This window comes from Lemur catta, chromosome 3 (genome assembly GCF_020740605.2).
Source record: "Lemur catta isolate mLemCat1 chromosome 3, mLemCat1.pri, whole genome shotgun sequence".
Lineage (NCBI taxonomy): Eukaryota > Metazoa > Chordata > Mammalia > Primates > Lemuridae > Lemur > Lemur catta.
Window position 1 is genome coordinate 118,601,171 of NC_059130.1, and position 21,811 is coordinate 118,622,981.

The 21,811-nt window shown below is 45.0% G+C and overlaps 1 protein-coding gene across 2 annotated transcripts in view; it reads right to left on the reverse strand.

Annotated features, from left to right (window-relative positions):
• Window positions 1-21,725, reverse strand: part of CLCN6 (chloride voltage-gated channel 6) — a 31,519-nt gene extending 9,794 nt beyond the window's left edge. Inside the window, exons 1-13 of one of the 2 annotated variants that reach the window (XM_045546117.1) lie at window positions 21,448-21,725; window positions 20,184-20,243; window positions 11,985-12,050; window positions 11,224-11,289; window positions 8,952-9,018; window positions 6,953-7,059; window positions 6,252-6,378; window positions 5,502-5,569; window positions 3,917-3,975; window positions 2,595-2,727; window positions 1,862-1,975; window positions 1,402-1,568; window positions 742-865 (exon numbers count right to left, since the gene is read on the reverse strand). In XM_045546117.1, coding sequence (XP_045402073.1) covers window positions 742-865; window positions 1,402-1,568; window positions 1,862-1,975; window positions 2,595-2,727; window positions 3,917-3,975; window positions 5,502-5,569; window positions 6,252-6,378; window positions 6,953-7,059; window positions 8,952-9,018; window positions 11,224-11,289; window positions 11,985-12,050; window positions 20,184-20,243; window positions 21,448-21,534 — 1,245 coding nt within the window. In that variant the 5' untranslated portion in view covers window positions 21,535-21,725. The remainder of the gene's footprint in view (window positions 1-741; window positions 866-1,401; window positions 1,569-1,861; window positions 1,976-2,594; window positions 2,728-3,916; window positions 3,976-5,501; window positions 5,570-6,251; window positions 6,379-6,952; window positions 7,060-8,951; window positions 9,019-11,223; window positions 11,290-11,984; window positions 12,051-20,183; window positions 20,244-21,447) is intronic. The other variant, XM_045546118.1, reaches the window with a different exon arrangement.
• Between the last annotated feature and the right edge of the window lie 86 nt (window positions 21,726-21,811).

Consider the following 21,811-nt stretch of genomic DNA (forward strand, 5'->3'; position numbering starts at 1 on the left):
ATGATATGGAGGGCAGACTGCACCTAGAGAGCACTCCCCACCCACCGCCGCCCTAGCGCCAGAACCAGGTCCGGCTGACCTCCTGAACCATGGGTTTAGCTCTCAGACCCACCGGATTGGACCAAAAACACAGGGTGGGGTAAGCTCCACTGCCTTCCTCATGGGCCCTGCTCCTCGGGGAAGGCTCTGGAAAATACCACACATCCCTAGGAAGCGGGGAAGGGAAGAGGAGAAATGCAGAAAGATGCATGCAGTATGGAGTCTAAGCCGGTAAGAACCAGAAGATGCTGGGGAGGGAGGATCGTTGTTGGCCCTGTGCAGATATCTTTTCTCTCCAGCCTAAGGGTGACTCTCACAATCACAAAGGTAAAGCAGTGGGTGACAAGCCTCTGGGCTGGCGGGCCCCCTTCAGACTTGGAGAGGTGGGAGAGTGACTGGCTGGGGCTTAGAGAAGTGAGCAGTCAGCTTCCTGAGCAGCTGTCTCAATTAGCTTTGCTCAACAGATAGTTTCCCTCTGTGATGGCCAGAGTTGTTCGCAAAAGTGGAAAAGACAGAATGCATTTGGTGTGTAGCCTCTCTTAGGTAAAAAGACGACTACAAATTTCTCTATCTTTTAGCAATTTGTACAGGTATGTAAGGATGAACCCAACACGTCTATTAGCTCTAAACAGAGGCAAGTCATACATTTCTGGACTCTCGGTGGTGGGTATAGGATAAAGGAAGCAGGTGCACTGGGATTACCTGTTGGAATGAGTCATTACGGACGTGATTGGAAAACGACATCTGTCGGCATTCTCCTAACATCATTGAGGCCACAAACACCACCACGGTGGTTACCAGAGACACCAAGAGGCTCTCCAAAACTCTGGGAAGCAAAGAACAGCTGTTATCACGCAATAAAAAAAGATACCTTGGTCTTAGGAACTCAAAAACATAACCCATCGACCCTCCACCCTCCTTTCCCCAAAGAGCATTTACAGCAGCCCCTGGCTGGTCAACATGTTTGCAGAATTTATCAGTGACTTGCTGTACTACAGCAGTTTGTACATAAAACGTGGGCTGTCAACAAAGTGGGCTGCGGCATCCACGTCATCTCTCTCTGAGGAACAAAATGGCCTTCAATGGCAAGTTCCAGCAGGGCCACAGGGACCCTCTGTGTCATGTGTCCTAGTGGCCAAGAGAGGCCGAGAGTCAGCCAGCAACCCTGACATAAATTAAGCTCAGACTTAGCCTTTTGATCTGCCTGACAAGTAGAGTAATGTATGACCCTGTTTACATTCTCCGTCTTAGATGAGAAATCAAGGCTGCCACGGGAAGCAGGGTCTATTCCTCGGGAGAGATGGCCTGGCCCACACCAAGCTCAGGGAGCCACCGCAGGCTGGGGGAGGCGACTGCAGATACCTGACGAGCTTAGGTTTCGGGTGCACGTTTCGCATACGGTACTTTGCAAGCCTCTTGTTCAGACAGTTGAATATGGCTCCCAGGAGGCCCCCAATGACACCCATCACGACGAAGAGACCCAAATCCATAGCTGTCCAGAGATGACATTTTTTATCAGAGTCAGAGCACTGAGAGAAGGAAAAAGGGAGAGAGAGAGAGAAACCACAGCAGCTGTAAGAACAGGAAGGGACAGAAGAGGAGGAGACAGAAGCAAGAGCCAGGGCTGCCTTCTCTTCTACAGAAGCCAGGGCCCGCTGGAGTTCTCACGCCAAGCACGGTCGCACACAAAAGAGGCTATAGGGGCGAAATGCCCCTGCTAGAAGCCATACCTACCCCTCTCAATCAATTCTCTCTGGTCCTTCACTTATGAGCAATTTTCATGGGTCAAGTAAGAAATCCTGGGGAAAGGGACAAAACATACCTTAAACTCGCCAAAGTTGAGCAGTCCAGGGAGCTGGAAGGAACCCCAACTTCCAAACTGAATCCCAGAACGGAAGAAGTTGAGGGTGAAGGTGGCAGACATGGAACAAAAGAGCTAGGGGACAGGTGACAAAAAGACAAGGAAGTTCAATAATCGTACATCCTACTCTCCCCCTACCCTTCCTCCTAAAATCCACCGTTCTGCATAGAGACCTGCAGAATCTAGGCTGCGGTACAGGGATTTGGTAACAACTGCAGTAGACATACCCCAAGTAAAACAAATTTTACATCAAGGGCTCTAAGAAGCCTTCGTTCAAGCAGCCTGCTATGGGTGCCTATTTACTGAAAGCCTACAGTGGACCAGACCCTGCACCAAGAAGGAAGAGTAAACGCAAAGGCAAGGACACTGTACTCTGAGGTAGGAGCCAGGCTCAAGTCCAGGCTCTGTCACTTCCCACCTTATAATGACAGCCACTTTCACGTTTTCATGTCAGGTGGTTCATCAAGAGAGGGTAACAGCAGTTTGATTTGGGGTTCACTGCGGGATGGGAAGGTATTGACATGAAAAGTATAGAAAGGAGGTTATGGGCACTAGAGCAAACGAATTCCTAATTGAGCCAACCCTCCCAGTCTCATCAAAACTACCGTTAAATGCACTGAGTGAGAGATGTCCAGTTTAATTTTCGGGGTGTGGTTAAACCCAGGAGGCGGTTTGCACAGAAGGTCCTCCTCACCACTTTCCACGTGAGCCCCTGGTTCCAGAAGGACGAGCCCTCCTCCAGACTGAACAAGGTACCCCCAATCGGGGCCCCAAAAGCCGCAGCGATTCCAGCAGATGCCCCTGCTGACACGAAGTCTCGCTTGTCTCTGAAGAGAGAAGAGAGAGAGCTGGTTCACCCAAAAAGAGCCCTCAGGCCACAAATGCCAGTTTCTCCCTTCCTCATCCATGAACATTTTCTCTCACGACCTCTGGGTAGTCAGGGATCACGAAAGGGCAGGGCCCTGGTGACGCAGCCTCGGCAGCACGGACAGTTCCCGACAGCCACCACTGCACCAGAACCCCGTCAGGCACAGCGGCTCCTTTGCCTGGGAACGGGAGCTCCCTGACATGCGTTCACTCCGTGATCACAGAATCTCAGCCCCCAGCTCAGACGGCAAATCAAAGTTTGCTGCCAGTCAGTGCTGAGCCAGGTTCCCACCAGATCTTCCTTCCAGAAAACCAGAGCATAGTGAAGATGTCAGGGTGCTTGCTGGTTACACGTAGAGCAGCAGGGGAACAATGACTTGCAGGAACACACAGAGGAGCAGGTGGTCTGCAACACTGAACTAGGCCTCTGATCCCAAGGGCCTTACAAAGTGTGCAGGTCAGTAATACACACAAATCCACAGGGCTAGAAAGCCTACTGAGAAGAGCACCTTCCAGCCCAGGGAGGCAGGTGACCAAGTAAACCATCTGGGAATACAAATGCCTTCTTGATAACATGCCTGTCTGTGGCCTTTCCTGGTTGGGTTTTCAATCTCGAACCATCTTCATTTGCCTAGGATGTTTCTAGGACTTAGGACATGATAAAGTCATGATGCCAACTTGGTCCTTTTGCTTCTTATTTACAGAAGAATAATTCAAAGGCCACCTTTTTTTTTTCTGAGACAGGGTTTCTGTTGCCTGGGCTAGAATGCAGTGGCATCATCATAGCTCACTGCAACTTGAAACTCCTGGCCTCAAGCGAGCCTCCTGTCTCAGCCTCCCAAGTAGCTGGGATTATAGGCATGTGCCACCACTCTAATTTTTCTATTTTTTGTAGAGACATAGTCTCGCTCTTGCTCAGGCTGGTCTGGAACTCATAGCCTCAAGTGATCCTCCTGCCTCAGCCTCCTAAAGTGCTGGGATTACAGGCGTGAGCCACCCTGCCTGGCCCCCACCTCATTTTCTAACAGTCAGGTTTCACTTGCAACCTCCCTAGCAGGGGAGACAGAGCCAGGCTAGAGTAGTATTAGCTCTGACTAGCCATACTACCGCCCCCCCCCCCAAAAAAACCAATTCCTAATGTTTCCATACCTGTCGCTTTGGAAATAGGGGAAGTTAATCTGGATCTTCCGTAAGGAGTTGCTCTGAAACTAAAACAAAAGACGACAAAGTCAGGGAAGCCCATGAGGACGGAAGCTGAGTGAATCCATGGCACCTGGGTAGGCCCCTTTGATGGAGCACACCTCGGCAGGTGTGATGCAAGAAGGATGAGTCCAGAACAGCATTTTTTTAAAAAATTGAGATAGGGTCTCGCTATGTTGCCCAGGCTGGAGTGCAGTGGCTGTTCACAGGCACGATCCTACTACTGATCAGCACGGGAGTTTTGACCTGCTCTGTTTCTGACCTGGGCCGGTTCACCCCTCCTCAGGCCACCTGGTGGTCCCCTGCTCCTGGGAGGTCACCATATTGATGCCAAACTTAGTATGGACACCTGATCAGCATAGTGCACTACAGCCCAGAATGCCTGGGCTCAAGCGAACCTCCTGCCCCAGCCTCCCGAGTAGCTGGGACGACAGGTGCGTGCCACCACGTCTGGCCAGAACAGCAACTTAGAAAGAAAGAAGTCACCCCTTTTGGGAAGAGCTTATTTTTCCTGCCCCCAAATTTTTAGAACCTTCTGAAATTGCATTTTATGCACAGTCAACAAGTCAGAAAGTAAAAGGGGAACAGCCAAGCCAAGGGCTGGGAGGAAGTGAAAGCAGCTGCAGTAGATAAAGTCAGCTCTGCTCAGGGGAGGCCAGCGAGGGAAGGGGCCGACAGAGCCATTGCTCAGGCTGTCCCCCAGCGTCTCAGGCTGATACCCACTCCACGCCCAGCCCCCTGCCACCTTGAGCTCACTTCTGTGAGACCTGGTACTTGAGGCAGTGGCAAGAGAGAGACCAAAACACATGCTCTGGAATAAAGAATTGTCCCTCCTCTATCCCAGCAACTCATAATCACAGTAACTTCCTCCCCGCAGGACAGGAGAGAGAAAGGACAACAAGTGACAGTTCACAAGGAACTGAAACTTCTCCAACCTGTAGCCCAGGAATCTGGAATAGCCCCTAAAAATGGGAGCTTTGGAGTTCTGAGCTAGTTCCTCAACCTCTCTCAGACTCAGTTTCCCTATCCAAGAATGGGGATGAAAATAACTTATCACTCAAGGTGGCTATAAAGAAGAAAGAAGTTGGTATATGCAGAGTCGGGCACACAGACCACTTAAGCAGCAGCTGGTATTATATAATGACTCTGCCATGCTAAATGGAATCGGCATGGAACTGTGCCTGCAGGCATCTCAGCGACGCTTCCAGCCTCTTGGGATTCCACAACGCTGAGATGTTCCACCAACCATCCTACGTGGCGGTGCTTGGCAATGTCTGTGGAAGCACCAGATGACCTTCATTTGCCGATGTCACTTTTTTCCCTCTATGTCCCATTTCTGCTCCTAGGACTCAGCTGGGCATCATTAAGACTCAGAAGTCTAAGTGATGCACTTTCCTGGGAGACGGACCAGTTTGCATAGCAAGTCAAAATGGCACCAGGTTCCAAAGTCACGCTAGCATGCTCCCAGTGGATTTTTCCAAATTCAACCACAGACCTGCCCCTAGGCCTGCCCGGGAGGCCCGTCAATCCTTACCTGAGGGAGGCCAGCTCCCACCACGGCGCCGCTGTGGATCATGGGGCCTTCCTTGCCCACGAAGAGCCCTGGGAATGATGAAGAAGGCAAGACCATCAGTCAGCAGAGAAAGGCCTCCGGGTCAGGAGACCTTTGCTACATAAGCCTTTCTCGTGATGACTATAAAACAGATGATCATGTGACTTTGTAAGAGAAAGAGTCAGCCAAGTTCCCATCAAACAAGTTCTCTTTAAGGTCTTGCTACAAGAGAAAATATTCTACGTTCTAAATCAAGGGGCAGCAAAGTACAGGCCAGGGACCAAGACCGGCTCCCTGTTTCAGTACAGCCTGAGAACTAAGAATGGCTTTTACATTCTTATTAATAAATGGATACATTTAAATAGTTACGTAAGTACCTACACAGTATCTTCAATTTTGCCTCTTGGCCCACAAAGCCTAAAATATTTACTATCTATCTGACCATTTACACACAAAAACCTTGCTGACTTTGCCTAAAGCTAATTCTACAAACTAACTAGATGGTCTTGCTACTTCAAAACAGAATGGTGTGTTTGTCAGATATCTCTGAATGGCAACATATTATACTAATACTGTCTGCCCTTTTAAAAATAACACATCAACAAAAAATGCAGACATCAGCTGTTTGAGAGTGGGCCCTGCAGTGCTAATCTAATTAATTCACATCCATATGCTTCTTGTCCTCCACCCCTTCAATACTTGAAGAACAAAAGTCAGAAAGACCTTCCTTACCTCCAGCCACACTGAACAACACTCCAAGGACCTTGCAGACCAGGGTCCGGAAACGGACGATGCCAGGCACCTTCACGCCATTCAGATAGCATTTGATCTCGGGTATCCCAGAACCTGCCGACACGGGCTGGTGGGAGAGAACAGGCACCCCCATCAACTCAAAATCCCCTGGTTCTCTGGCCCACCCCCAACAACCCCGCAGCTATCAAGGGAAACTTTGTTCTTTATCAGGAGCATCAGTGTCACCCGGCGGGGGGGGGCTTGTTAAGCCACAGTGGCTGGGCGCCACCCCAGAGTCCCTGACCTGGTGGGCCTACGGGGGCAACAGCAGGATCTGCGCTTTTAACAAGGGCCCTGGGAGTCAGCATCACCGGGGGAGCCTCTCGACGATCAGTGCAGATGCCTCATTTCCAGACTCTCCTTGTCTGAGCTGGGGCCCAGTATGGGCATTTTTTTAAAGTTCTTCAGGGGATTCTAATATGCCACCAAGGTTGAGGAACTACCATCCTCATCTACATTTTTCCTCTTTAGTCTCGCCAGAGGCTGAAACCTCTACTTGCAAAAGCATCTCTAAGTGAACAAGAGGCCACTTTCCGCAGGAATCTGTATTCTCAGTTTCCTGTTTGCAGAAATGGAGTGGAGGAAAGGACTGCGGGACTCCAAAACCTCAGAAGGAAACGGGCAAACCCACACCCCCTCACCTCAATTAGGACGACAAGGCTTGCCAAGAAGACAAAGGTCAAGTTAAAACCCAAGAGTTCAAGGAGAGACAGGGCGAGGCAGCCTTTCTGGCTGCATTCCTCCACAGCTACAGAAACTGGGTTAAGGAAACTGTGTGCACCAGCCAAGTGCTGTCCCTGTAACCACTTGAAAGAGTGGAGTTTCTCCTCTCCTGCATCGTGCTGGCTGCTCGGTGCAAGTCTTCCTGTTCTCCGTTATACATTTTTTTTAAAAATTGCCTGCGATGTCTTCTACCGTAGGAACCATTTTAAAATTATGAAATACTTCAAACATTACCAACAGTAACAAACACCCGTACCCTCACAACCCTTTGCTAACCCTTGTTAACAAATTTCAACAGTATGCCTCATTTGCTTCAGGTATTTTTTTAAAAATAAAACATTAGGTACCACTTTAAAAAAATAACAAAAAAAACCTTTCTTTTCTGTTCTCTCCCCCCCTGGGAGAAATCACTAACCTGAAACTGTGAGTCCTTCCTGCATATTTATGTATCTGTACTATTCTATATTGCACTTAATGTACATTCTACAGCTTCCTTTTTGCTCTCTCTCAACATTAAGATTTTGAGAATTAGCCATATTGACACATGCAGCTCTGGTTCATTCATCTTAACGTGTATATAAAATTATATTGTACGAACGTATCGCTATTTTTCCATTCTCCCATTTGATGATGCCAAGTTTTTGCTATCACAAAGCTGCAATGAACCCCTTTGTACATGTCTAAGATCCGCATCTAGAAAAGGAATTTTTGAGTCATAGAAATGTGCACTTTCCTATTTTTTTCCAGAGGTTTAGTGACCATTCGGTTTTCCTCTTCTGAGAATTCCTGTTCACATCCTTTGCTCACTTTTCTTTATCGGACTGTTTGGGTTTTTTCTTAATTTGCAGCAATTCTTCCTATATTCTGGATACTAATTATTTAACTCTTAAATGCATAGTAAATACTCTCTCCCAGGCTGTGGACTTGCTTTTTCATTTTATTTATTGTTTTGTTGTTGTTTGGAGTTTTTGTGTTTGTCTTTGTAAATAAAATATTTATTTTGACGTGGTCATGTTTACTGATGCTTTTCCTAACAGTCTGTGCCTTCTGGAGTTTTATTTAAATCATTCCCTACTCTTGACATCATATAGTCTCTTAAAGTTGTTTTGCTTATTTACATCTTCAATCCATCTGGAATTTATTTATAGTGTGAAGCAGGAATTTAATTTTATACTTTTCCATATGGATAACCAATGTACATTTAAGAGGCAGGGTCTTGCTGTGTTGCCTGGGCTGGAGTGCAGTGGCTACTAACAGGTGCAATCACAGCGCACTGCACCCTCAGACTCCTGGGCTTGAGCCATCCTCCTGCCTTAGCCTCCAGAGTAGCTGAGACCACAGGCGTGCACCACCACGCCCAGCTCCAGCATCTTTTATTATATAATCTATCCCTTCCTCATTATAATTTATAACATTAACTCTGTCATTCACCAAATTACTACGTATGTGTGGACCAGTTTCTGCTTCTCTATGATTTTCCATTGGCCTAATGGGGTATTCCTGTACCACTATGATACAGTTTCAATGACTACATCTTAAATTTTATCTTGACATTTAGTAGATCAAGACTACCTGCTTGTTATTCAAGACTGTCTTGATTACTTTTGGCCCTTTAGCCTTCTATGTAAATTTAGAAAGAATCTGAGTTCCTCAGTAAGTTTTATTGGAATTTTGATCGGAATGACATTGAGTTTATAGACCGCCTGGGGAGAACAGGCATCTTTGTGGCATTTGTGTCTTACCAACCATGAACGCGAGTGTAACTCTATTTACTAAAGTCTTCCTTTTGTGTCCTGCAATGATAATTAGAAACCTGAAAGCTGAATAGCTAATAACATTATGTTTACTGTTAAACCCATTTCTACAAAAGAAAGAATCTTGGTGACCACTGCAGCCCAGGAACCATGAAAAGGATACAAGCTTGTACCACTCCATATTTGAGTTTGGTGAAAAGTCGCACAAAAAAGTCCACAAAGAGACCCACCTGTGAAGAGCAAGAGATCAATCAGACAGCATCATTCCCAGGTGTATTACAGGTGTGCTTCTCCTGAAAGCATTGCCTTCCCCCACTGCATTTACAGTGGCTGGTCAAGTGACCAACCAGCAACCTAAGAATGAGCTTTTCATTAGTCACTCTGACTTTTGAGATCCCTGCCCCAGCCTGGTCCCACTGCCCCTCCAAAGAACAAAAGCAGAAGGTCCACCTAAGTTATGTGAAGCAAATTTAAACAAAGAGGGAAAAGGATGCAGAAAAAGATGTGAGACCAAGAAAGACCATTCCATGGTTAAAGAGTAACAAGAACCACTCAATGCTTTCTGAAGGCAATTTCAAAAGAATTCCAAAAATGTCTCCAGTGATTCTTAGCTGGATAAGCACATAACTGAAGATATTGCTTTAAAAGACAACATTCACTTAAGTATATGTGGTTTTTGCATGTTTGTTAGCGCTTTATATTTTACAAGTCATTATTTTGACTTATAACCATCTTATAGTCAGTGGTCACCTTGGGTGGAGAAAACAACCTGTGTTCCACTACTCCACTCTCCTAAGTGTTCAGGGCTTAAAGGAGAACTTGAAAGACTGCTAATTTTGTGGATTCAGGATCAAAGGCTTCATGCCTTTAACTCTGGCCTTCCCTCAAGCCAACATCTGGAGGCTTTTTAATACTGAAGTCATAAGTGGCCACAGATCAAAGGACAAGAGAGTCAGAGTGCCATGTCATAAAGGCAGGTCTGCCTTCCTAAAATACAAGGGTAAGAGGTAAAGTTGCTTCCGGTTGAGTATCCTTGATCCAAAATGCTTGTGACTAGAAGTGTTTCGGATTTTGGAATATTTGCATCATACTAGTTGAACATCCCTAATCAGAAAATCCAAAATCTAAATCTTTTAATGAGCATTTCCTTTGACCATCACGTTGGCACTGAAATAGTTTCAGAGTTTGGAGCATTTTGGGTTTTCTGATTAGGAATACTCAACTTGTAGTGTTAATGAATGGCAGTTCAAAGGAGTTTGATATAAAAGTAGCAGAAAGATTAACAACTAGATGGCTAATGACTATGCCTAATACAGGGGAATTTGCAATTAGAAGTGTACATAGCAAAACAGACACCCTGATATTTCAATGAAACAATTAAATCAACCCAAGTTCCCCCCACGATGGTATTCATCACAATGTCATCAAAGAGACCTTCTGAATGCCATTAGTCTTACTTAGTGGAATGTTCTTGTGAATTTTACTACAGTAAAAATTGATACATGTCATCAAAATAAAAATTGTGGTTGGCCCTTGTGGCTACATTATAGTACTACGTGTGTACATTTTACAGGTGTACCATGCATAGTTAAGTATGAGGCTTGTAGCCAGTTCTAGAGAAAGGTGATTAACAGGCTACTTCTGAGGAGCAGACACACCCCCATTTGAACACTACGCTAATGGGAAATCGGAGCTGACACGTATCCTTCTGACTGACTGCTGACTTTCCCAGTTTCACTTCCTCAGGTTTAACAATGTTAGGTCAGCAGTTATGGTTCCAGACCTTTTGCTACCATAATCTCTGGCATGTTTCCAATCTTTCCTGGTCTGTGATTCACCTGTGAACTTGCTGAGCACAGGAACTTTGTTCATTCAGGCATATCCCTCTGCCCACAACTGCTGGCTCTACCTTCTAGAAAACATTAGCAATGTGCAGGGAGGAGCCCAGGACAGCACAATAAATTCCCTGAGTGAGATCCGTGGTGTCCCACCCCATTGACTCCCACACTACGCTAAATAAAGGGCATGATGCTCACAGCCCACACCCACTACTTTGCTTTTTCCCTAGAGTGACCTCAACATCCACTATGTACTCTACGTAATACGTTATCTACCCAATAGATACAGATGTTATTAGGTAGATTATGGATTATGATCCATAATCATATCATAAAATATAAGCCTTGACCAAAGCTTTGAGTGCTTTAAGAGCACCAGAGTTGCATGTCTCATTTTCATTTCACAAAGCGAAAGCAAGAGAAAAACTGTGCCAGGATTAAATTAATTTAAAAAAAAAAAAAGGAAAAAGGAAAATGTTGTCTTGGTTATGATGACATGTGTTATAATGTCATAAATGTTATGACAACTGCCCAACGTTATTCACCAGGCCAGGCTTTCCCTCTGGGCCCCCAGCCCACCAGGCCCCGCCTGCTCACCAGCCCAGTGCAGAGTCCAATGGCAAACACCACCATCCACTTCACCACCTCGAACCTTCGACCTTTCTGTTCACACAGGAAAACAATGATTCAGTTTGCTACAGGGTCAGGGAGGGAACACATCTTGGCCAACCAGTTTTAGACTAAATTCCACATGGATAGTGAGCACCGTGTGTATCTCAGGAGCTTTACAACGCAAGAATGATGAACTCTACGGGGCTGAGCCATGTGTACTGACCGTGGGTACTCTGGTTGGCAGGATGAAAGTCTAAGGAGTAAGTGCTAATATAGGCATACCTGGGAGGTATTGCGGGTTTGGCCCCAAACCACCATAATAAAGCAAATATCACAATAAAGTGAGTTACACGAATTTTTGGTTTCCCAGTGCATATAAAAGTTGTGTTTACAGTATACTGTAGTCTATTGTGTGCAACAGCATTATGTCTAAAACACAATGTACATATCTTAATTAAAAAAAATATTTTATTGTTAAAAAATACTGACACAGAGACAGGAAGTGAGCACACGCCATTGGAAAAATGTCTTTTTGTTCAATGCAGGGTTGCCACAAACCTTCAATTTGTAAAAAATGCAGTATTTGCGAAGTGCAATAAAGCAAGGCATGCCTGTATCTCATGAAAAGGTTAAAAAAAAAAACAAAACCCAAGGGGTTAAGGATATTTACTGGGGCATTTAGGAAAAAAAAAAAAGCTATCTTAAGACCTATTCAGTCCCAAGAGATCGAGAACTGCAGGACTCACCTTGTTATCCATGGTCTCCAAAACTTCTAGATAAGGGTCATTGATACAGCGATCATAATCCAAACTCTGAAAGAGGCACATGTGAGTTAAAAAGTCACATCTAGGTAGGAAGAATTGTCAAAACCTGGAAAGGGACAAAATTCTGGGTTCCTGCTATTCGACACTTGGATGCGCGGAGCAAGCAGCTTGTTAGAAATGCAGTATCTCATACCTGCAGCATCAGAGTCTGCACTTTTAACAAGATCCCACGTGACGCATAAGTACATTCAAGTCTGAGGAGCACTACTTTGGGTTAATACTTCATGGTTTAGAAAAATTTTTAAACTACATATTTTAAAACTTCCTGTTTCTGCAAAATATTTTAAGACCTGAAGGTATCACCAGCCTTACCCAACTTACTCCATAGGATGTGAATAAAAGCTTCGATCAACCAGAACCGATTAATTAGAAAAGCAATTAATTATCTTTTGTAGTTAGCTTCTATGAAAATGAGGTTAGTCACAAGACAAACTAATAAGGAGATTATTTTTAAAAACAACTTCCAATTTATGTTAGAAGAGCCACAGACTTAGCCCATCTCCTAAGACTTGTCTAAAGCAGTGTTCTTTAAACCATGCTTCACAGAACATAGACACTCTGCAATTTGCAGGTATGTCACAATTAGAGAAATGATTCAAAGGAAATAATTTTATTTCTGTGTCTTCTAAGAGGAGTGGCAGCCTGTAAACTAAGGAAAATGGTCTCCCAGGTGCTCTCTCCTCATAAGCTGTTCCTCCCCCCGTCAGCTACTGCACAAGGTAGACGCTGGCCAGGCAGCCACACTCCCAGGCAGGAGTTTCAAGTCAACCAAACACACGTGTGATGTGTGGTAATTTATTCCATTCATATGACTATGACTGCCCAGAGTGACCAAATTCCCTTTTTATGACTCCTGGAGTATCAACAGGTGACTGATTAATCAATCATCATACATCCAAATAGAGACTACGTAGCAATAAAATAATCATAGTAAGTCTATATGGATAGATATGTAAAATGTCCAAAAATTATTAAGAAAAAAAAGACACAATTAAAAAATAAAAATAAAGCAAGTTGCAGAATAAAATGTATAATATAATCCCATTTTGATTAAACAAAATTAGAATTATTTGTCAGCATACACAATGCAAAAACACCTGGGAAAACATCTGTGAGTTGATGTTTTGGGAGATGTTTATATCTGAGTATTGTTTGAAATTCTCATAGCACACATGGTGTGCTTTTTATATTTAAAAAAATTGTCTTTATTTTTATCTGATTAGAAAAAAAAAAAACAAGGGGAGGAAAAAATACTTCTGCTGGGAAACTAGACTCATCCACAAGTGATTACACACACACACACACACACACACTCTCTCTCTCTCTCTCTCTCTCTCTCTCACACACTGTAAGGGCCAAGAGGAAAAGCTCCCCGTTCACCCTCGGAAGGTCTGCTAAAAGTGAACTGACAGAAGGCAGACTCACAGGAGAAAAGGCACAGAGATTTATTTCACAGGTACAGCACAGGGAACTGCAGGAGAATGGCTACCCGATGATCCAGTGAGGTCCAAATGCTTCTACATCTTTCTTCACAGGGGAAGGGGTCAAGAGGGTGCAGGAGTAAATGATTTTTAGGGGACAATGAAAAGAACCAAGGAGGTGGACATCATATTGTGATGATTCTCTTTGGAAATTGAATGGGACCAGAGAACAAGCCATGGTTTGGGACAAAGTTTGTCTGGGATCTAGGTGTGGTGTTTGATTTTCAGTCTCTTCCTCTGTGAAACGAGTTTTAATCTTCTCTGGTTCATTAAATTTCAGGAAAGGGATCAAAGACAATTGTGTTCCCCTTTGGTGGGTCCAGTTTCTAGGCAGACAAAGAAACTTCAGAGAACAGTCTCATCCTGTACTTTGGGAGAGACAAAGTGTTGAAGGACAGGAAAGGGAGTCAGAAGGTCAGAGAGACCTTTTTTTTTTTTTTTTGAGACAGAGTCTCGCTTTGTTGCCCGGGCTAGAGTGCCACGATGTCATCATAGTTCACAGCAACCTCAAACTCCTGGGCTCAAGTGATCCTCCTGCCTTAGCCCATGGAGTAGCTGGGACTACAGGTGCATGCCACCATGCCCGGCTAATTCTTTTCTACTGTTAGTAGAGATAGGGTCTCACTCCCACTCAGTCTGGTCTCAGACTCCTGATCTCAAGTGATCCTTCCACCTCAGCCTCCCAGAGTGCTAGGATTACAGAAGTGGGCCACCACACCCAGCCAGGTCAGAGAGACCTTGAGGCTGCTTCTTTAGTTCAGCCTGTTAACGCAACTTATTTCCAAGTATCATTTTCTTTTTTTTTAAGACAGAGTCTCGTTCTGTTGCCTGGGCTAGAGTGCTGTGGCGTCAGCCTAGCTCACAGCAACCTCAAACTCCTGGGCTCAAGTGATCCTCTTGCCTCAGCCGCTCGAGTAGCTAGGATTACAGGTGCGTGCCACCACACCCAGCTAATTTTTTTATTTTTAGTAGAGATGGGGGTCTCACTCTTGCTCAGGCTGGTCTTGAACTCCTGATCTCAAGCGATCCTTCCAGATCTTCCCACTTTGGCCTCCCAGAGTGCTAGGATTACAGGCGTGAGCCACCTCACCCAGCCCCCAGGTATCATTTTCTGAGCCCCAACTATATGTATACACACACACACACACACACACAAACACACTTTTTAAAAATCAATTAAGTCACATCACATTCTAGGAACAAATAGAAAAAAATTAAAATTTTGAAAAATATGAGGCCAGCTTGGTGGCTCAAGCCTATAATATCAGCACTTTGGAAGGCCAAGGCAAGAGGATCACTTTAGCCCAGGAGTTCAAGCCCAGCCTGGGCAATATAGTGAGACCCTGTCTTAAAAAAAAAAAAACAAAAAATGAAAAATATGAATATCCAATATTCTTTTGTAGTATTTTAAAATATATATTTGGTCTTTTTCTTTTTTAAGATGGAGTCTTCCTCTGTTGCCTGGGATAGAGTGCAGTGGCATCATTGTAGCTCACTGCAGTCTCAAACTCCTGGACTCAAGTGATCTTCCCTCCTCAGCCTCCCAAGTAGCTGGGACTGTAGGCATGCGCCACCATGGCAGGCTAATTTTTGAAATTTTTCTAGAGACAAGGTCTCACTATGTTGTCCAGGCTGGTCTTCAACTTCTGGCCTCAAGTAATCCTCTAGTCTTAGGCTCCTAAAGTGCTAGGATTATAGGTGTGAGCCACTGCAATCGACCTGGTCTTATTTTTTTTTTTTCTTTTCAGACAGGGTCTGGCTCTGTTACTCAGGCTGGAGTGCAATGGTGCAATCATAGCTCACCACAGTCTGGAATTCCTGGGCTCAAGTGCTCCTCCTGCCTCAGCCTCCAGAGTAGCTAGAACTACAGGCGTGTGCCACTATGTCCAGCTAATTTTTACATTTTTTTTTTTTATAGAAACAGGGTCTCACTATGTTGCCCAGGCTGATCTTGAACTCCTGGCCTTAAGCAATCCTCCCACCTCAACCTCCAAAAGTCCTGGGATTAGAGGCGCCCAGACTATATTTGGTCTTTGACCAGTCACCTGGCATCCAGGTCCTAAAACCCAGAGTGTCTTTTGTATGCTAATGAGATGACTCCTGGCTGAGGGACCCTAGACTGCCCCAGAAGGGGGGCTGCTCCTCAGAAAGACCAAGGCAGGATTAAAGGAGTGAGACTTTTAGCCCCAACCCCCAACCTCCAGGGAGAGGAGAGGGGCTGAAGGTTAAACTGATCACCAATGGCCAATGATGTAAATAATCATGCCTACATAAGAAAGCTTCCATAAAAACCCAGAAGACAGGGTTCAGAGAGCTTCCAGATAGCTGAACACACGGAGGTTCCTGGAGGCTAGCATGCCTGAGAGGGCATGGCAGTTCTGTGCCCCTCCCCACACGCCCTGCCCTACGCATCTCTTCATCCGGCTATCCCTCTGTATCTTTTATCATATACTTTCTTAATAAATTGATAAATGTAAGTAACATGTTTCCCTGAGTTTTGTGAGTGCTCTAGCAAATTAACCAAACTCAAGGAGGGAGTCATAGAAACCCTCTATTTACAGCTGGCTGGTCAGAAGGACAGGTGACAACCTCCTACTTGCAATTAGCATTTGAAATGGCAACGGGACCGAACCTTCAACCGGTGGGGCCTGACGCTATCTCCAGGCAGGCAGTGCCAGAATCGCATTAGAGGATACCCAGCAGGTGTCCTCTGGGGAACTGCTTGCTGGGCACATGGGGAAGTGGTGTGCGGAGCGGTGTGGGAGAGTAGAGGGGAAAACACTTGGTGTGTTCTTGTCTCTTACCTTCATCCCAAATATGTACAGAAATTACTGGTTTGTTAATTATTTGCCTGATGGTTTTGTGTAATAACGCTATGGCTCCGTAGATATTTAAGAGGTGTTTAGATGTCCAGAATAGGCAAATCCATACAGACAGAAAGGAGAGCAGTGGTTGCCTAAAGTCAGGGTGAAGGGAATGGGCAGTGACTGCTAACGGGTGCTGGGTTTTTCTTCAGGGTCATGAAAATGCTCTAAAATTGACTGGGGTGATGGCTGTACAACTGTGAATATACTTAAAAAAAAAAAACCATTGAAGTATACACTTTAAATGAGTCAATTGTATAGTGCATGAATTATAACTCAATAAAACTGCTAAAAAGGGCATTTAGAAATAATCGCAACACCAGAATTTTTCCTGTTTTCAGAATTAATTCGTTGAATTTGACACTTTGTAAATATGTACCAGTGGAACGTATGACCTATTAAAACCAGATATTGCTATTTCTTCTTTGCTATGACTAATTTCTTTTTCTTTCTGCTGTATATGTTGCTCTTTGGTTTGGGGGACTAACATCTTTTTTTCTTTCTTTCTTTCTTTTTTTTTTTTGAGACAGAGTGTCACTTTGTTGCCCTGGCTAGAGTGAGTGCCATGGCGTCAGCCTAGCTCACAGCAACCTCAAACTCCTGGGCTTAAGCAATCCTCCTGCCTCAGCCTCCCAAGTAGCTGGGACCACAGGCAGGTGCCACCATGCCCGGCCAACCCTTTCCATATACATTTTAGTTGGCCAGATAATCTGTTTCTATTTTTAGTAGAGACGGGGTCTCGCTCTTGCTCAGGCTGGTCTCGAACTCCTGACCTTGAGCGATCCACCCACCTCGGCCTCCCAGAGGGCCAGGGTCACAGGCGTGAGCCACCGTGCCCGGTCAACACCTTTTTTTCTTAAATAATTTAATTTTTTTTTTCTTTTTGAGACAGAGTCCTCAAATTCTTGTAGCCTCAAACTCCTGGGGCCAAGCAATCCTCCTGTCTCAGCCTCCTGAGTAGCTGGGACTATAGACATGCGCCATCATGCCCACCTAATTTTTTATATTTTTTTAACTAGAGGCAAGGTTGTGCTCTTGCTCAGGCTGGTCTCAAACTCCTGACCTCAAGTGATCCTTCCAGATCCTCCTACCTCGGCCTCCCAGAGTGCTAGGATTACAGGCATGAGCCACTGCGCCCAGCCTTAAATAAAATTGTATAGGTGTCCCACAGAGCTGTTGCACATGGTTATGAGCAGAATGGCACCTGGCCATGAGGGCAAGTGGAGGTGACACACTGCAAATTTGAGCGGGCAAGAGCACCATAGTGCTCACACAAAAAGCACCTTCAACTGGTCATGAGCTAGGGGTGTTGCTATGGTCCAGAGGGGAAGGCCTTTAATTTTAAGTCTTCTACTCTAATGGGTGCTTCTTTCTAACTCAAAGGAGCAATATAGGCTCTGTGACCTGCACGAAAGCATTACTGTTTGTAATGGGTCATCACACAGCTGGGAAGTTGTTATTATTCAAATCAGTGAGAATGGATGCCAAAACGGGGATTCTAACATCTTGTAAATTTATAAAGAAAGTCAAGTATGTGCAATGAACTCTTCCTGAGGCAGGAAGGAGAAGGAGCACATTTTAGAAACATTTTCAACAGAACGTTTTTTTTTCTAGTTGACCCTTAATAAATAAAATCCAAGTAGACTTTTTTTGATTAAGTGCCTAACTGAATTTGCTCTTACACAGGGCAAATGCTCTAAGAAGCTCATACTCGGAGATGGCTAATTGAGAAATATTAATGACTCGCATGAAAGTACACTAACCCATACAATTTACATGAATATGCATATCAGCTGAAGGCCAACTGTATTACACATATAAGTACAATTTAGTGGAAGGAGTGCAGGAACCTTGGTAATAACAGCAGGGTCTGTGGAGAAGCCCCGGTGAACTCCTGGAAGCAGGATGAAGGCTGCAAGACAGGCTCAGCCATGCTAATACAGTCAGGAGTACACAACAGGGCTCAGTGAAGGAGTGCAAGACGACAGCACAATATGGAACATCTTATACTAATTCCTGCAAACCTCCCAACTATGTACAAGGAAACAAATACTTAAGAAATAGGAGAAAATACAGCAGTGGATACAGTGCTTTGTGATTCATTAAAAGCAGTCCCGTTAGAGTAGCATATTAAACTGTACCATGGGGTACAACTGGCAAAATCCAGACAGTAGAAAATTCCATCATCCTAATTATGCCATCAAATACAAGGCGTGAAAAAGATGAAGGAGGAATCTATAGATTAAAAGAAATTTAAAAGATATATCAAATAAATGCAGTGGGAGGACCTTATTTGGAACCTGATTAAAACAAAGTTAAAATATATTCGACATTTATAAGAAAACTAAAATATGGGTATTTGCTGTCAAGGTATTCTTACTTTTTTTTTTTTAGATGTGATAATGGTATTGTGTTATGCTAAAAAAAAAAAGGCCTTATCCTCTGTATATGCATAGCAAATTATTTATGGGTGAAATGGTATGATATATACAATTCCTTCAGAATAATATGGGAAGGAAGCAGATGATGAAAGCATAGACAAAACAAGGTTGGGCATGAGCTGAATGACTGTGGTAGCCATGTGATGAGGACAGAGGTTTTAGTAGACTATTCTGTCCATTTTTGTATATGTTTGATATTCTCCACAATAAAAGTTAAAAAAAAAATCCATACTACACTACAAATCCTATAATTCCAGCACTTTGGGAGGCCAAGGAATGCTAGAGCCGGAGAGTTCAAGACTAGCCTGGGTGAGACCCCTGTTTCTGAAAAAAATTTTTTAAAAATTAGTTAGGCATGGTGGTATACACCTGTAGCCCCCACTACTCAGGAGGTTGAGGCAGGAAGATTGCTTTTGCCCAGGAGTTTGAGGTTGCAGTGAGCTATGATGACACCACTGCATTCTAGCCAGGACAACAGAGCAAGACTATCTCAAAAAAAAAAAAAAATACTAATAAAAGTAATAATAATACGAATAATAATTGTTAAAAAGTGGAGGAGGAGCAGGACAGGTTAAAATAGTATAATTAGTAGACTCTCAATTTTGTTACTTAAGGAAAGCATGTATATAAACATGCATAAGGATGTAGTAGGACATTTAGTTAGGTGTGAATAGCCATCTTTTAATGAGTGGGGTTATAGGTTTTTCTCTACCTTCTTTTTGTATATAGTTTAAGAATTTTCTGTCACAACCATGGCTTGTTTTTGTCCTTTCAAAAGTCATAGAAAAGACATGAACTGGTTAAATGATAAAAAAAATCAACCATTTTAAGTTCCACCCCACCAGCGTTGGCCTTAGTAAAAACACACGTACTCTAAGAGTTCCATACTGGAAAGTGGGAACTACAATCAAGAACACTTCTGAGAGAAACTGCTTGGGCAGGAAGACAATCATCTGAAAACTAAGCTCTCTCAGAACAGAAGCAAGGCCTCCATAGCAAGTTATGAGCACACGCCTACCAGGAACATACACTGTCAGTGGCTTTCACTCTGGGTCTCCATAAGTTGTAAACGCAAACAGTTTAATGGCAAATACTGTCCAGGTTAAGATGCCACAGATCTATAAAAGCATAAAGACATCAGACCTTGTTTTGGGTTTAAGGTGAGAAAAGGGCTTGTTAAACAGCTCCTTTCCCAGAAGAAAGTTGTCTCTTACCCTCTCACTCCCTGGGACAGAAGATCAAATAGCATCACTGGTTGGAATCACAGTGCTTCCACCTGAAGTGACCAGGCCACTCACTACTTTAGTTACCCAAGATAGCATCTTAGCATCTCACCTCATAGTCTTTCCTAGGAAGGATCTCATCCTCCTCCTCCTGTGTTTCTCCAAGGATGGTCTAGAAAAACAGATCCATAGAGGGAGCCCTTTTTAGTGGCTAAGAGTGGAAGGAGGCAGAAGTATTTACTGAAATCAGCTGCTCACTTCCAAATCATCTGCAGCCATCATCAAATGAGAACAAGATGGCAAAAAAAAAACTCTTGGGGTGCCTGGGTGTGGTAGCTCACGTCTGTAACCCTAGCACTCTGGGAGGTCAAGGTAGGAGGATCGCTTCAGGGCAGGAGTTCAAAACCAGCCTGACTGAGAGCGAGACCCCATCTCTGCTAAAAATAGGAAAAATTAGCCTGGTGTAGTGGTGTATGCCTGTAGTCCCAGCGACTTGGGAGGCTGAGGCAAGAGGATTGCTTGAGCCCAGGAGTTTGAGGTTGCAGTGAGCTATGATGACGCCACTGCACTCTAGCCAGGGCAACAGAGTGAGAAATGTCTCAAAAAAAAAAAAAAAAATAGCTCCCCTCCCCATCATTCTATGTCCCCTTACCCTGACTTAAAAAAATAAAAGCCCCCCTCCCCATCATTCTATGTCCCTTTACCCTGACTTAAAAAAAAAAAGAAAGAAAGGAGAAAGACTTTTGGGGTGGGGGGCTACGTGGGTGAGGATCTACAGTCATCCAGCTGAGCTCTTCTTTCTATTGGTACATTCTCCAAATAACCGCTCGTCTTCAGGACACATCAAAGATGTCTGATGCCAGCTCAAGGGGGGAAAAATGCACGTTCCATCTGACAATGCGATGACATTGAAATCAGTAGGGACCTGTCAACTCTGGGGACACAACTCAAGTTTTCCCAGGGTGCTTTGCAGGTGGAAGCTGGATTGTCAGTGACCCAGAAAGGGTGAGGGATAGAGGGAGCAAGGACTGAAGAAACTACGCCAGCTGCATGATAAGCACGAAATCCCGCGAAGGAGCTCATTCTGCAAAACGCTTGTTTCATTCAAAACTCTTCTCAGATGGAAATAAAATAAAATATGGATGGGATTAACTGAAGCTAGCCTGCATTCTCCCTCGGATTCCACAGGATTTACAAGAAAAGACCCCAGACGGGCATGTGACGCAGCACAGAGCCTTCCAGAACCCAGGCTGCAGTCCTCAGGCCCCACCCGCTGCCACCTGCAGGCCCAGCTCGGCCCGGCACCCCCCCCAGCAACGCCGTTCGCAGTCCCATAGCAACCGCCCCCTCCCCGGCACTGCCCCGCCGCTGCTCACCAGCTCCTCGGGGGTGCGGGTCTCGCGCTCGCTGCAGCAACAGCACAACTTGCAGCAGCCGCACACGGACCCTCTGCTTCCCGCCATCTTCCTCCTTCTCTGCCACCCCGAACCCCTCTGCCAACCCCCTCCCACCGACGATCGGCGCGTCACGTGACTGGCCTCGGGACGGTCACGTGGCCCTCTCGAGCGAGGGGACGGAGACAGGGAGTGGCTGCAGACGGGTGGGGCGAGGGCTTACGTCACACGACGGTAAAGGCACAGCTTCCAACGAGACCGCCGGGCTCGGCCATGTTGGAGGCGGAGCTTCTCGTCGCCTGCTTGAGTGGTATCCGCCCTCTCGGCCCCCCCTTGGAAACCTGAC